The sequence below is a fragment of the Eptatretus burgeri genome, chromosome 17, assembly GCF_056783735.1.
Source record: "Eptatretus burgeri isolate ZD-2024b chromosome 17, Ebu_testis_v1, whole genome shotgun sequence".
In the NCBI taxonomy this organism is placed as follows: domain Eukaryota; kingdom Metazoa; phylum Chordata; class Myxini; order Myxiniformes; family Myxinidae; genus Eptatretus; species Eptatretus burgeri.
In genome coordinates, this window is record NC_140977.1 from 13,233,577 (window position 1) to 13,250,575 (window position 16,999).

General features: G+C 46.6%; 1 protein-coding gene across 5 annotated transcripts in view; it reads right to left on the bottom strand.

Moving 5' to 3' along the window:
* Window positions 1-16,999, bottom strand: part of AMMECR1 (AMMECR nuclear protein 1) — a 100,772-nt gene that overhangs the window by 57,454 nt on the left and 26,319 nt on the right. For 4 of the 5 annotated variants that reach the window (XR_015052852.1, XR_015052851.1, XM_085862114.1 and 1 more), the window contains one exon: window positions 791-1,261. The exons of the other annotated variant lie outside the window; for it this stretch is intronic. Coding sequence is in view for 2 of the 4 variants with exons in the window: in XM_085862114.1 (XP_085718240.1) it covers window positions 791-1,261 (471 nt within the window). In the remaining 2 variants the exon portion in view is untranslated. The remainder of the gene's footprint in view (window positions 1-790; window positions 1,262-16,999) is intronic. 5 annotated transcript variants of the gene reach the window in all.

Below are 16,999 nucleotides of genomic sequence, written 5' to 3' on the forward strand. Positions count from 1 at the left end.
TATGAGTGGGAGAGGGGAGTGAGGAATGAGGGGAGAGATGAGAAGGAGAGCATGAGTGGGCAAGGTGAGTGAGGTATGAGTAAGAGAGGGGAGGGATGAGGGGAGAGAGGAGGAGAGAGATGAGTGGGCAAGGGTGAGTGAGCTATGAGTGGGAGAGGGGAGGGATGAGGGGAGAGAGGAGGAGAGAGATGAGTGGGCAAGGGTGAGTGAGGTATGAGTGGGAGAGGGGAGGGATGAGGGGAGAGATGAGGAGAGAGATGAGTGGGCAAGGGTGAGTGAGGTATGAGTGGGAGAGGGGAGGGATGAGGGGAGAGAGGAGGAGAGAGATGAGTGGGCAAGGGTGAGTGAGGTATGAGTGGGAGAGAGGAGGGATGAGGGGAGAGATGAGGAGAGCATGAGTGAGGTGTGAGTGGAAGAGGGGGGAGGGATGAGGGGAGAGGGATGAGTGGGTGAGGGTGAGTGAGGTATGAGTGGGAGAGGAGGAGGGAGGAATGTGTGGGAGAGGGAGTGAGGGATAAGAGGAGGGAATTGGAGAAGGATGACTTAAAGGGACAAACAAAACAAAGAAAAGAAAGTAAAAGTTGGCGTGAAAATGAGCACAAAATAAAAGGGGAGAGGAGGGGAACAAAACCACAACATGTCACGTCCGGACAAGTCGATGGACGAGAAAGACAAACGACCTCGACAGGTTATTAAGGGGGAGAGAAGGATGAGGGGGGGAGGAAAGGGGGGGGATAGTGGGGGTGTTTTTGAGTTTCAAGACATCGCGGACACGGCACAAAGTACTCACTAGGGCTCGTTGGTGAATCGGGGGCTCCGGGGGGACTGATAACCGTGCAGGTGACAGTACAGTACGTCGAAGCAATAACAGCACATCTCGGCCGAGGCCACCATGTCCTGCCGGCCTGCGGCCGGGTGGTGGTTAAAGTTGGAGTGAAGGTGCTGGGGTTGCTGGCCGAGTTGGTTGTGGTTGTGATGATTGTGATGGTGGTTGTTGTGGTGGTGGTGGTGATGATGGTGCGACAGAAGAGCCCCGTTCGCCTGTTGTTGCTGAGAGCAGAGCCCCCCGGGTTTGGGCGCCAAGGCGGTGGCGGCGCAAGGCCCGACCCCGGCGGCCTGCTGGGCCCCGCAGGCCGAAGAGGAGGCCGAGGTACAGGACGAGGCGGCGGCCGAGAGCCTTTGTTTCTTGACGCCGCAGCAACCCGCCGCCATCTTGGCGCGGGGCTCGGCCGCGCGCTTCCTGCCCATCGTCTTCCAGGTCCTGGGAGTGCAGAGGGAGGGACCGCACGGGGCAATTATTTCTTTAACCTCGTTTGAATTCACCATCTTTCAGGGATTTAACCTTTCACAGCTCACGTCTCACCAAAAAAAAAAAAAATTTTTATTTATTGTTTCACAGCGACATCGCCTTCTCGAACATTCATCGCGAGTTAATAAGAATTTCCCTTCACGAAGCGGCGCGTAGCGCTCCAGCTGCCATGTGCGCCCTCGACTAGCCAGGCCCGGCGATTAATGGGGGACAAACCGTCGAGGAGCAAAGCGGTTCAGGTTTCACGGGGGGGGGGGAAAAAAATAACATCAAAGGACGACCGGTCCGAGTGGAGGGGGGAACGACGAGAGGAAGAAGGAAGCGACGTGAAGCCAAAGCGAATGTCTGCATCGTCAGGGTCCACTTGCCGATTTATCGGAAGGAAGGCGCGATTGGACGGGTGAGACGAAAAGAAACGATGAGTGCCAGAATCAATGAACGACGAGAAAGGAGGTCACAGGCAGAAACGATCATGGGGTCGCGTGGGACGACGACCCCATTTAGCGATCGCGCTCATCGAGAGCGAGACGCCTGAGCTCAGCAATTACATCCCTTAATTAGGAGAGCGTCGATAAAAAGTGGCGAACAACGAGAAAAAAGCGACAACGAAACGAGACAAAGCAACAACAAATCGACTTCAAACAACTTGATGAATGCTTCAGTGCAGAAGGGATTCAAACTCGAGGCGAGGCTCGTCTCATGAGATCCCATCCGAGCACTGCTATCCATATAAGTCTCCCATAACGTCCCTGTACTGCAAGTGGTGTAAAAGTACACTGACGTCACACACCTCATGTTCTGCAAGCACCACAAATATGGAAACGCGGTTGGACAATCAATGTGCACTACTGCTCAAAGCTGCCATGACGTCATAGTTATTGTGCTGATGGTGAGAATCTAGCGCTGTGTTCCCTTTACCAATCAGCTCGCTCTCGCTCGCCAAGCCAGCCGTTCCTTCTCAACCATTTCGTTGGAGTGCTTAAGCCGCTTGGCGAGCGCTCTACAAGCTCATTGGTAATGGAACATACCCCTGTTTTGCTTAATTCTACATTTTCTTTCAGACTAGATATTCAGAGCAGATGCTTGTGCACATCAATGCCCTTTGTCATCCAGCTCCTCCATGAGCCTCGACCGTACGTATGTATATATATACCGACAGAGGTGCCCAGTGTTGCCGGGCAACAGCAGGTCCCTACTCACACCCCTTCCCCTCCCGCTGGACTCCCACCTCTCCTCCCCTTCCTCCCCTGATTAGTGTAGGTTGGCTTTGGAGCTTCCCACTCTCGGGACCGCACAGTGCAAAAATGCAACTTATCTCCACCGCTACTTGCAATACCCTCTGCCACCAACACCGGGTGGCGCAACACGATACACATTTCAACTAGAACGGGCACTCAGGAGAGCGCATACCTTCGCCAACGCTACATTTTGCCCCCCCCCCCAGAAACCGTTGATTGTGAGGGTATTTAATTCCATACCACATCTGCCATCTCATATGTGTTATGATGGCTTAAAAACATTAAATTTCCTGTGTCATATCGTATATCACAAGATTGGGCATTGAATTCACAACATTTTGGCAATGGTTGCATGCAAGTTGGATAAAAATCGACCGCACTATGGCAAAATGACGATTTTGACCTTTTCATGACCTCGACCTTGACCTTTGCACTCTTAATTTTGTAATTGGTATTTGAGTGTGGGGAACAGAACAGTCAACATTTTGGTGTTGGTTTCATGCAAATCGGATAAGAATTGACCATGTTATGACTAAAACCGCACATTTTGCAATGTCATGACCTCCCCCCCCCGACCTTTGACTCCCAACCGCTAATAAAGGGTTATTATGTCATTGTGTCATGTCACATATCATAAGATGGGGCATTGAATTCTGAACATCTTGGCATTAGTTGCATGCAAATTGGATACAAATTGACCACGCTATGGTAAAAAGACGATTGACCTTTTCATGACCTTGACCTTTGACCCGATCGCTCCCAAAATCTAATCGAATGGTCCTCGGATAATAACCAATCATCCCACCAAATTTGCTGCGATTCAGTTCAATACTTTTGGAGTTATGCGAATAACAAACAAACAAAAACACACATATTCACAAATAAATAAATAAATAAATACACAGCAATCAAAACATAACATTCGCAACAAAGTTTGCGAAGGTAAAAAGAAATTTCTGTCGACTTTTCCTCTCCCAAACCCTCATGATTACAGATGAAACCAAGCAGCCCATGTGCCAACTTTGGTGGCAATTGGCCTAGTAGTTTTGGCACAATTGGTGTTACAGACACACAGAAAATGACATTTATTTATATATACATATATATACATATACATATACATACACACACATGCATGTACACACAGTATACATAGTGGTATTTTCTGTCTGTAGCGATAGAATCTTCCCCACATGTAGTCACCCCATCATACTGCAAGCCGTTTGAATCCTCTTGGCAAATGGAGATGCAAGAAAGCCTTTTCAAACCTACAGGGTTAGGGGGGGAAGGCTCCATTTCTCTCGATGTAGATGTGTATCATGTAGCACCACCCTGTGGTAGGCAGCATTACAAATCCTCATATCTGAACGGGAGATTCCTGCTGCACATGGTGCAGGTACTTCTGCTCGGATACATGCGTATGCATGTATTGTTATTTTTTAGTAGCCCGTCAAGCCTGGTTTTGGCTTAGTGGTTAGGGTGGTGGTTTGAGATCCCAGGGTCCTGAGTTCAAGCCCCGTTGGCTGCTGAATTAATATACACCAGGAGGTTGACTCAGCCTGTCATCCTTCCGAGGTCGGCAAAATGAGTACCATTGTACTAGTAAGGGGTACACTGCATCAGCGGCATAGCCGCGTCCCAACCAATGATGCAACCAGCAGCCACAGGCTGCACTCGATAGAGAGAGTAGCCTGTCGTGTTATAACTTGAGAAAGGATTAACAGATTTCATTGAATTGAACTATGGTGGATTCAAGGAACTCCCAGGAAGGTTTGCAACAAAAATTTTGTTGTTTTAATCTTTTCTTTATGGGTCCATGGGTACCACGTGGTGAAGCTGCAAACGCTAACTTGCAACACTGGTTTATCGCTGCACTCTGAATCCTTTTTCTTCTTGCCCTATTGATTAGCCATCACAACAAAGATTGATATTTCCATCAGCGAAGCGCCGATATTCTAGTATGTATATAAAACCAGACCCCATTACTGCAGTGGGTACCAGGAAGCAAGTGCCACACCAGCTATTGCTACATACATCCTGACCAACAGTAAATGCCTGCCACACATTAACCTGTCTGTGGTACACAAAGCAGTTCTGGGAGCAACGAGGAACAATTTAAACTTACACGAGAGAGTTCATGGAACACCTTACCCCGTGCAGTCTGGAGAAAAAAAAAGGATGTGGGCGGGATCTGCAAACGGAAAATTTGATTGGTCAAGGTGATGTAAAATGCCGTAATATTTTGTCCAAGTACTGCTAAACGGAAGGGTGTTGAAAGCGCCAAAAAGGCAGTTTGTGTTCGAAAATGTTCAAATATATTATTAAATAGAAATAAAATAAGGATTTTAAAGGTTGTCAGAAAAATTAATTCGGAAGTTTATCGCCGTTGATGCAGTCTTTTACACCACGTTATTTAACGCGTTACATTAGTTGTCCATGCCTGCAAGTTGTCTGTGTCCTTTATGATGTTGTTAAAAACTAAGTTTCCTGTTCAGAATGGTTTTCCTCCACAGGTGTAAAGACATTCACAAATAGTCACACCTCATAATCCCAATGATACACACCCCCTCAGCTGCCAGACCGGTTTCATCGCTTATTGGCAAATCATCAGCGACAGCAAAGACAGCAATGCACACCAATGAGGGTCCCCCAAGCATGTACCACGTGCAAACATCAAAAGCAGTCAATATATAAATAATAAAGAAAGACCCACCCACATCTCTCACATGTGAATGGAGGGAATAGCCAATCAGCTCTCACCAAATCAACTAAACCCAGGTGGCTAGGATTATATAAATAAATTAACACCTCCCATGCTCCTCCAGCCGAAACTGCTGCGTAAAATAACCAAGAAGGCCTACACAAGGTAAGCGCTCTGCTGTATCAAACCCAGAGTTTGGGAAGTGTTTGAAACAGAATAGCACTTACCTTGTGTAGGCCTTCTTGGTTCGTTTCCACAACAGTTTCGGCTGGAGGAGCAAGGGATTTGTTAATTTATTTATATGTACATACATACAATGTATAAAAGATCTACAAAAGCGTAAATGATTTTGGCCTGAACTGCGACTGGCAAAATGGGCTCGAGGTAGGCACATTCGACTCGAAGGCATCTAGTCTGGGTTTGAATCTCGACACAGCTATAAACTGTCATTTAGTGGTTCACAAGCTATATGATTCATTAATGCGTTTGCCTTCCATCATGAAACTGGTGTCCTATCTGCCGGTATTAGTTGGTAGCTGTTAAAGATCCCATGGTGTTCTTCGCAAAGAGTAGGCGAGCTATCACTGGCACCCTGATCAAATTCCAAATTCTTGCCCTGTCTACTACGTCTAACATCAAGCTTGGCCAGCCAGTTCGTGAAATACGTGGGCCCAAAACTTCCCCCAGGCAATCCCACAAGAAGGTGGGAACAATTGTGTCCATGAAAGAAAGAAGATTTTGGCCTGGACCATCAGTGGCTGAGAGTTCAAGAGCTGAAAGGAATAAAATAGGAAGAATCCGAGACGAAGTATGCGATCGAGACCCGCTCCTTGGTTCGAGTCTTGTGCCGTGTTATCGTTTCAGGGGGTTTGTTGTTCCTTTTGCAAGTTGTGGTAGTTTGAGTTGCATGTTTTAATTCCTGTCATTTTCAGTGTTTTCATGTTGTTATTGCTGTTTGAGGTTGTTGACTTCGATTGTGTTGCTCTTTGGCATTTTAAGCTGACCCCCTCCTCCTCCTCGTTTCCTCCTTTTTGTATTCAATTCATTACGATCCCCCTGTGGCAGAAGAAAGTAATAGATGTTGTTGGCACTTGTAATAAAATGCATAAGATCCCTGCCCTTGTGATTACCACGATGCGGTTCAACACCGAGCTCCGAATCCCTGTAATTGGAGCCGAGTTGTTTCTTGGCTGTGGGAGAGGTCAGAAAACCTGTTCGAGAATTCAAATCCGGTTCCATTACCACTAAATGATCTTGAGATTTAACCTACATCCCTCTAGTCGAGATCAAATCTCGCTTCTTGCAACCCGTGCAGCCACCCGTGAAAGGCAGAAACATAACAGTACAATCTTACGAGGTTAGACATTTAAAACACTCCAATTGCAGCAAAGAAGTCTGTTCGATGAATTTCAATTGGCATCGCTCAAAAAGCCATTGCTGGACAACTGATCCCAGATTCAGATTCAAAATAGAATCGGCAGAGATTTTTGTAGAGGACTTTCGAGCGTTATCCTGACCATATCATCAACCGCGACAGTTCGATTACGGGTCCTCAGGCGGTGGAAAGCATATCTGAGATAATCTCTTAATGTGAAGCAATGAACATACAATCGCAAAAAAAGAAACGACACTTTCGGTGAATCTGACAAAAAGAAAAAGGGGAAAAATTTCCATCCCTGCCATTGACGTTTTTTTGGGGGGGCGGGGGGGGGACAACAGGAATCGTTAATTTTCAACGCTAACTTCTTACGGTCTCTTGGCCGATTGACTAATCAATTGGAAGAGCCTTTTCATGTTTCGACGATTTGCGAAGAATTTAACCCTAAGCAACTGCCACTTTCTCATTTCCTTTTAGGGTTGCACTGAACTTGCCTGACCCTGGTCAGGGTTACGGTTGGATCAAACTTGGCCGAAATGGGAGCAACACAGTTGCAGTCACACGTAAGCTCATTGCAATTTAAAAAAAAATAAAATAAAACACAAAAACACTTGCTTTCACCCTCAATTACAAACTTTCGTCAACAGCAGAGAATATTAGGGCTCTGTCAAATATAATTATCCCGAGGTGCAATCAAATTGTTCAGACTTTTCTTACACCTTTCATTAGCCTCTTTCATCCACGACCACTCCCTGGTGACTGAAAATTCTCCCCAAAGTATAAAAGTTCCGAGCTCGTCTGTACACTCCTGCAATCGACAGTGAAGACATCAGCACTCAGGTCCTCAAATAGCGATTTACTGAAACTGCGGAATACATTCTTCAATGAGCCTTTCATAATGAACTGCTAAGTCAGGATGAAAGGAAACAAACAGCCAGGGTCTCTGGGGACCAGACCCCATGCCAGTCATAACGGGATCGGCGGTCTGGATACGGCCACCTGGATCCCGTGCCATCCCCTTAGCACCCTCCTCTGGTAAGAGTGGCCTGGGGGAATTCCTCGGGCAGTTTTATTTATTTTTTTGGTATACATCGTCGAGGTTCGTGGAATAGCTAGTACATTGAACGGATCAGGACGTAAAACACACATGCATGGGGTGGACAAGATGGATACAAAAAGGAAACTCCAAGGAAGGAAAACTGGAAAATTGGAAGGAGGGGGGGATTTGGGTGGTGTTAACGAGGGTAGAAAAGATCATGGTTTTGGATTGGAGACGACCTGAGATGGTGGTGAACAGCCGTCTTGAAGACCTGGAGGGAAGAATGAGGTTGAAGACCCCATCGTTCTCTCGGACCCCCTTGAAATATTTCAGATGTGGAGACATCGCTGATTTTTTTTTTTGTTTTGTTGACATTTTGGAGACAAATTCAAAGATGGATGCCAGGTACGATTTTGTGCCACTCATGAAATTCATACCTAACAATCATCTCGTTATGATTGGCAGAAGGTGGCTGTTAATATGTTTAGAGATATCTGTTTGAAGGATTTTCAATGGAGCATCTCTGTATCAGTGTCACTTGTCATCAAAAATGTCGTTCGAGCTGAAGTGTTTAATTCCTCGATAGCTATTAATTACCAAGGTCCGCCAACAATCCCCTTCTGGTAAAACTACCAAAATCACGAATCGCTGTTCACCTTCACTCTTTCATTCCTCTTTTTTCCCGCCTTTGGAATAAACTCCCTTACTCTGTTCAATCCCATTCTTCCCTCCAGGCCTTCAAAACAGCTGTTCACCACCACCTCTGACGTCCCCCATCCAAATCCTCGATCTTTTCTACCCCCGTTAATCCACCCCAAACCCACCCACTTCAAATTCCCTGCTATCCTTCCTGAAAGTCCCTGTAGTGTCCATCTTGTATACCTCATCCCTCTCCCTTCCACAGATCTCCTAATGTCTCTGTTCCCCACTGTTTTGTCCTTCCCTCTCCCACCCCTCGTCTCATGCCCCCCTTGCTGTGCATTGTGTGTTAGCTCTCATACGAGCCTCGACAACGTATACAAAAATAAATTAATTAATGTTTGAAGGGGGACATGAATGGGGGTAGGAGGTGTGGGGGAGGCAGTTTGTCTCATAGAAAATCCCACTGCACTTCGTAGGTGGACAGTCGGTGAGCCAGAAGTAGCCAGGCTGATCCAGGAATTTGAATTTGCACTTGATACTGAGCAGCAGATTTGCGGTGGTAGGGTGGCCTGTCAGACCACCAGGAATGAACAGAAAAAGGGCATTCAAGCTGCTTTTACCAGGGATGTGCATTCTCTGCTGCAGGTGATGGAAAATGATGGGAATCCCTTCTTGGAGCTCAGTGATGATCTTCTTGTTCTGCATATTCAATGATATTGTACACCAATCAGAGAAAGAGATGTTGAAGAGAGTGGTAAAGATTGGCAAGGGTCAATATCAAACTTTTGTTTAAGAACGGCTTGTGGATCGTTCAACACTCTTCTCTGACGCTATCAAGAGGAGCAAATCGTCCTTGATGTCTTGCCCATGCCTGAAGCAGCCACCCAAGTCTCGTATGCAAGTATCAAGCCAAAAGAGTGACTGCACCTAGTTTTCAAGACTTCAGTATAACGTGTCAGAAACATGTGATGGCAACTTTGATGACCTTATCCAGCATGAAAATCAGCCTTGTCCACCATCAATATCTCATTGAAGAAAACTAAGGCTTTGTGCCAAGTCAAACCTGCTACAGTGTTTGGAGGATCTCACCATGCCAACTGATGAGAGGTCAGCTATTAATGTCACGATTGTTGATGGTGCTGCACTTGTGAACATGCTCAAACCAGGCACAACCAAAAGCTTTGCTGCATTATGTGCAAGATGCAGTTCTGCCCAACCTTCAGAAACAGCAACAGTGCACTGAAAAGTGACTGGACCTTGTATGGGATGAATACCATGCAGATTCTTTGAAAGCCACTGCCAGGGAAAGAAAGGGGGAAAGGTGTATGAAAAAGGGTGGATGTTAAAACCTCAATCCCACTAAACTTGCTGGAGCGTCTTTGCATAGACGAGAACAAAAGTGACGCCTTCAGCTTTTTAAATGAACAGGCTGTCACAATTGAGAGTGGAAAACAAATCATCAACACCAACGGGTAAAAAGTTGTACATCGGCAACCCCATGACAAGCTGGATTGCAGCCATATCAACATGAAGAGGCCGACACCGAGATGATGTTGCACTTGTGTCATGCCACAAATCAAGGATGCGAGAAAATACTCCTGAGGACTTTGGACACCGGTTTCTTTGGTATACATTGTCGAGGCTCGTGGAAGAGCTAATACAGTAAACGGAACGGGACGTGACGGCCAACAACAGGATGCAAAACACGTATGCATGGGGTGGACAAAATGGATACAGAAGGAAACTCCAAGGAGGGAAAACTAGAAATTTTGGAAAGCTTCCACCCCTTTTTGCAAGGAGGGTAGAAAAGATCATGGTTTAGGACTGGGGATGATCTGAGATGGTGAGAAACAGCAGTCTTGTAGCTCTGGAGGGAAGAATGAGATTGAAGAGGATGTGGAAGATGATGTCGTTGTGTTGGCAGTAGCTGCTGTCAGCCGGTTTAATATTGTAGAAGTCTGGGTGGCATTTGGGCCAGGGAAACATTTCCGTGTTCTCGCTGCCCCTGAAGGTGCTGCAGCACTTGGGACTCAGAGCTCGATGCTTGCCCTTGTTCCACAGCTTTGCCGGTTGTGATGCAGTGCCCTTCATTGGCATCGGAAAGAAGATGGCTTGACAAATCTGGCAAACTCGAAGCTTCTTAGCCTTCACATGTGCACCAACAGAAATTTCAGACATTGACATGCCAATCATAGAACGTTTTGTCATCCTCATGGATGACAGAACAAGTCACCAATTAGATGTGAATGGAGCCAGGAAACAGTTATTCACAAGGAGAAAAAAGAAGAAAAAAAAATATCGAGCTGCTGACAACATCCCACCAACTCGAGCTGCACTGTTGCAACACGGCGGAAACATAATGTGGGTCCAGGCTCTCCTCCCTTTACCGGAACTTCCTGATCCAAGGAACTGGGGATGGGTGAAAAACAACTGCAGGACAATGGGACCCATTGTGGACCACACTCGCTGAGGCAGCATGTCCCCATCATGAAAATTACTCTGTTGTGGATGCAATCAAGGGTGCATATGCCATTGTAAAGAGTTTCAAGGCTTTAAGTGTACAGCTCCATGCAGACAAAGTGGAGAATGTGATAATCAAGACGATACCAGTCTGATGAACAAAATCTTCAATAGTTCGAGTGTAAAGCACAGCATCAATGTTCATGGTAGTCACATCACCACAAGTGGTATTCACACGTCTCCCTGCGTTTCGGTAAATGCTGGAAACAATGCTGCGATGAATCGTTCCTGGATTATGAAAACTCATTTTTGCAAAACCAATCTGGCAGCTTCAGTGAGCAGCTCCACGTAGTTACTGTAAATACGCGATGACCTCAGATCAGGGGGGCAGTAAGTTTCACCGTTCGCAGCACAAACAAAAGCTTATTGGGGGACAGTGGCAGACCTTAGCGTTGCAAGACGACGTCTTCAATCGCAAGAGGGTGGAGATTCCCTCCGAGAGAACTTCCTGGTTGGTAATAGCGCTGACAAAGTTTAAGATGATGTTTTCACAAGTGCATGCTACCCGAGCCGATGGAGATTTGGGCAGATCGAATGCAATAGCGAGATTCAGGAGACATTTCTATTGGGCCAACTAGCAGACGAACCACCCTGCGGGCGATCGTGTCCCAAGCGTGAAACATGTTCCTCTGACACATACCTTTATTTGGGCGGCGTATAGGCAACAGGTCGCTGCCTCAATCGCTCCCAAAAATAAGTTAACCCGGGTTGCATAGATGAAGATGAAAAATAAATAAATAAATGGAAATCAGTGTAAAGTCACTTGAATCGGGCGGTGGGCCACCACGTGCGGCCAGTACGGCCTGCGTGCACCGTGGCATAGAGTCCACCAGTGCCTGGACTTCTACAGGAGGGATGCGGCACCATTCTTGTACGAGAAAGTCAATCAATTCACACCTGTTTGACAGACGTGAAAAACACTGTCTCAGGCATCATTCCAGAATATCCCATAAATGCTCGATTGGGTTCAGATCTGGTGAATGAGAAGGCCATGACATATGGATAACATCAGTGTCATGCTCATGAAACCATTTGGCGACCACACGTGCTCTGTGGATGGGGATATTGGGGATGGGGGGAGGGGGGGGTCTCCTCTTGCAGCCATGCAAGCCATAATTATAGGCAACCAGGCCTGTGCAGCATTTTTATACATGACCCGAAGCATGCCGGGATGGTATTTGCTTAATGAACACACGGAGAACGCCTCTGCGGAAGCCGTTGCTTGGTGTCCCTCATTTACCCAGGTGTTTTAAAAAAAAATTGTCCACTACCTGTACATTGCAGTTATATAGTTTGAATAATTCCAACTGCACCTGCTCCTTCTCTCACCCCACCCCACCGAACAGGTAGCAATATACATATTGGGCCCGTTACCTCACATTGCCAGGGGAACAAATACATCCTCATAGTCATGGACGACTTTACCAAGTAGCCCGAGGCCCTTGCAACAACCAATCAGGATGAAAGTGTGGTAGCTCAAGCCTTTGTAGAATGGTTTGTGTGCCAACATGGTATCCCTGAAGAGCTGCACACAGACCAGGGTCGAAATTTTGAGTCAATCAATAAAAGAGGTGTGCAGACTCGAAGAAATTTGGAAGATTCAAATGACCCCATTGAGACTGCAATCTGATTGGACGATGGAAAGATTCAACAGAACTTTGATACAATAACTGACCCTGTTTACAACCACCCATCAGGACGATTGGGACGAACACCTCCCTTATCTCATAATGGCCCACCGGACCTGCCAGCATGAGACCACGTCGTGTAGCCCCACACCACTTATGTATGGGAGGAAGTTACGTACGATCCCTGGTAGATTTGCTTTGCGGAAAGCCACCAGAAGGGTCAGGTGAAGGACCTGCGGAAGGGTACCCACATCTCATGAAAGAGAGCATGGCGGAGGTCCATGGGTTTGCTTGCCACCGAATGGCGAGTGGATGAAGTGCGGATATGGGGCCGGGTGACTAAGTACGCTCCAGGGGACAAGATTTGGTTCTTTAACCCCCCCGGAGGAGGAAGGGCCAGTGTCCCAAGCTCACGTCGCCTTTGCAGGGTCCGACCATCGTTCTGGTACAGATCTGCGACGTGACACGTACCCTTCCCCAGATCATTTGTGCCGATAGTCTTAGCCCATATCGAGATGAGGCAGTGTACTGTGTCACTCAGGCTATCGGGGTGTCCAGGGAACCACCAGGGGCCTCGGCAAGTGAGGCCCCAATAGAACAGGGCTCGGATGTAGGGCAGCAGACGGACGGGTGAGACGGTAGAGGGTACGAGAGGATGTATGGGTTAAATTGACGAGTAAATTATGGAGACTGTAATTGGCCTTGACACTTTAAATTTAACAAATATGTGATGAATCTGGTCAAATTGGCTGACGTGGATTTTTTTCTTCTTCGAATTGGCGTATTTCTTCCTCGATAAGATATGGGGAGTGAGGATGTGTGTGCAGAGAGAAAAAGAGTGTGGTCTGGAGTGTGCAGGACCTTGGAGTGAGAGCTCAAATTTTAGCACAATGGTATGAAAACAACCCTTGCTGGGGGGGGGGGGGAGGAACCTGCTGCCTGAAGGGAAGTTAGAGGGATTTATAAGATTCGGAACGTGGATGCCGCAATGGTGCTGATGCCGATTTAAAATCGGTAATTCACAAATAATGGTGTACACATGTGTAGTGAACTGCTGGGAGTGTGGCACAGTGGATCGAGTGGTGAAAAAGAAGCACCAAGCCTGGGGCCTCCTGGGCGGATGAAAGCCACTGGGGAAACGTCAGGTGGGTGATTTCGTTCGAGAGGACCTGAAACAAGAATGCCAAGAGGGCACAGTCGGTGCGGGGAGGACCGGCCCTATGGTGGGAGCCAGTGATGATTCAAGAGCGCTCCAGGAGGGTCTCCAGGGCCCGTGTGCTGCAGAGATGAGTAGGCCGGAAAGCAAAATTGGAGCTGCCCAGCCGGTGAATTGTGCTGAAGCACTGGAAAGTGAAACTGAGAGCCAGGCCCAAATTCAAGGATGGCACGAACATGCCGAGCGGTGGGTAGAATTGGTTTTTAGAACGACAATAGAGAGGGGATTAACTAGCCTGGTGTTGGCGCAGTGGTTAGGGCAGCGGCTTGGGATCCAAAAGGTCCTGAGTTCAAGCCCCGTTGGGCCACTGAATTAATATACCAGGGGGTTGACTCAGCCTGTCATCCTTCCGAGGTCGGCGAAGTGAGTACCAGTGTACTGGGCCGGTGTATACCCCGGTTAAAATAGGTGTACCATATCCCTGTGTTGCGTCAGGAAGGGCATCCGGCGTAAAACATGTGCCAAATCTCTATGCGGATCATACGGATGATCCGCTGTGGCGACTCCTAACGGGAGCAGCCGGAGAAAGAAGAAGAAGAAGAAGAAGAAGAAGAAGAAGAAGAAGAAGAAGAACAAGAAGAAGAAGAACAAGAAGAAGAAGAACAAGAAGAAGAAGAAGAACAAGAAGAAGAAGAAGAACAAGAAGAAGAAGAAGAAGAAGAAGAAGAAGAAGAAGAAGAAGAAGAAGAAGAAGAAGAAGAAGAAGAAGAAGAAGAAGAAGAAGAAGAAGAAGAAGAAGAAGAAGAAGAAGAAGAAGAAGAAGAAGAAGAAGAAGAAGAAGAAGAAGAAGAAGAAGAAGAAGAAGAAGAAGAAGAAGAAGAAGAAGAAGAAGAAGAAGAAGAAGAAGAAGAAGAAGAAGAAGAAGAAGAAGAAGAAGAAGAAGAAGAAGAAGAAGAAGAAGAAGAAGAAGAAGAAGAAGAAGAAGAAGAAGAAGAAGAAGAAGAAGAAGAAGAAGAAGAAGAAGAAGAAGAAGAAGAAGAAGAAGAAGAAGAAGAAGAAGAAGAAGAAGAAGAACAAGAAGAAGAACAAGAAGAAGAACAAGAAGAAGAACAAGAAGAAGAAGAAGAAGAAGAACAAGAAGAAGAAGAAGAAGAAGAAGAAGAAGAAGATAAAAGTAAAATGAAATCGAGCATCTTGAAGTAATTATGTTCGAGTAAGGGCGAGGCCTCTTCACACCATTCGACGTCTGTGGCTGCTAGGAAGAAGAGTCATGAAATTGGCATTTGTGAGTGCCCATTGATTCCCAGATTATTAGTGGGTCATCGTGGAACTTCGTTAAGAAAATTCGCCATGGGGGACACACCAATATGTTGAAAGTTTTGTGTCAATCGCTCAAGTGGAGAACACAGACAGAACAGATGTCAGAGGTGGAGGCCTCATCACAGACATACACGAGTCAATTAGAGATTCAAGACACAAAAGTACTTCTACCACCAGACAACACACTCAAACTTCGAAGTTTCGAAATGAAAATGAGAAACAAAGAACACACGAACATCATAAACATTTAGATAGCACCATACCACATCCCCAGTGCACCAACCAAATACTCACCTCCACTACAGAACCTCTGCTGCTTCCGAAACACCATCATCAGAGGGGACTTCAGCACCAAAAACCATCACCAACCAACTACCAAACACCAGAGGCCAAACCATTGCCACACAACTACATTTTTTATCCACAATTAAAGATCCAGACCAACACGCACGCACACACAGCTGGATACAATAACTCATCGCCAAACATAACATCCTTTTCTCCATCACTTCCCACCACAAACATGTGGAGAACAGCACACCAACTCCCTGAAGATCACCGACCATTCATTACTCGACATGAACATCATCATCAACAATGACATCCACGTCAAACAGTTTCATATGATAATCGCAACCGCAGCTACCAAATACATTCCAAAGTTTTATTAACTCAGCCTGGGGATCATTCCACAGGAAGCTGCTCTCGCTCATGCACAGATTAATCCCATCTCGTCTTCAATTACCGGACCATTCTTGCCGCCCACGGTACACTGAATCATGTGGTGAGGCAGTAGCTATGAACCAACTTGCCTTCTCTTCCTGGAAGGCAAATCTGACCGAAGACAATCTCAGATCATTTCACAAAGCCTAAAAGTGTGTGTCCACTCTCAGTAGAGCCAGAAAACGGCATCTGTTCAACCTGAAGAATGAACTTTCAAACTTGTCTCCCTCCTCTGACACCTGTTGGTACCTTGTTGCCTCTGCCACCGAAGGTGGAACGAGGTTATGTTTTCACCTCTCTCTCTGTCTGCTTGTTTGTGTGCAGGATATCTCAAAAAGTTGCGGACGGATTTTGGGCGAAACTTGGTGGACACGTTGGGTGTGTGACTAGGACGAATCGATTCGATTTTGGATCTGGATAAGAGAATTATTTAATTTCTAAAGTGATTCTTCACCACTGAGAGATCGGGCCAAAAACGATATGCAGCATGATATCTCAAAAATGTGTTGGGTCCGATATGTTCTCGTGGATCAGGCATTGCATGGTGGAGGTATGCGCTCCACCGAGTGCCCTTCTAGTTGAAAACTGCATTAATATTTACAAGTCATGCCTACTTCATGACTATTATCATCTGTCGATAACGAATGCTGTTTGTTCTTTTCAGTCATTGAATGATGGACTTAACAAAGCTTAAGTCATACGCGGGCGTCAAAATTCAGTATGAAGAAGGATGCACCGCAAAGCAAAACTCATCGCCGCCTGGTTGCTGTGTTGCAGGGGAGGCTGCCCCTCATTATACCACAACGAGACGATGAGGGAAGGAGTTTTAACGTGGCATTGAATCAATTGAAGCCAACCCCGGATCTGGACAACCGTTGGACGTGACGATTCCAGAAATGATCTCTGTCGTGGAAACGTCCGACTGCTGACTCGAGGTTAAAGAACTTGCGAAGCAGTTTTGCATTTCCGTTGGAAGCATCAAAACCATCATTCATGAACATCTTGGCCCCTTAAAGGTTTCTCCCTGATGGGGGGCCTCAAAACCTCAATGTGCAAGATCATCACCAGAATGTGGAATTCAGTGGAGGTGCTGGACCTTTTCAACGCTGATCTAACGGAGTTATCGTCACGTCTGGATACTGGTGATGTGAAGAGGGTTCGTTCACTACCGGGACCCTTGAGACGAAGACCGAATCAATGTAGTGGAAGCACCGGGCATCTCCACCTCCAAAGAAGTTCCGCACCCGCTACACAGCTGGCAAGATTACGATCCCCTGGGATTAAAAAGGGGTGCTGAGACACAGAGAGAAAGTCTCAGATTGGTCCTCATCCTTGCCTTTGCACT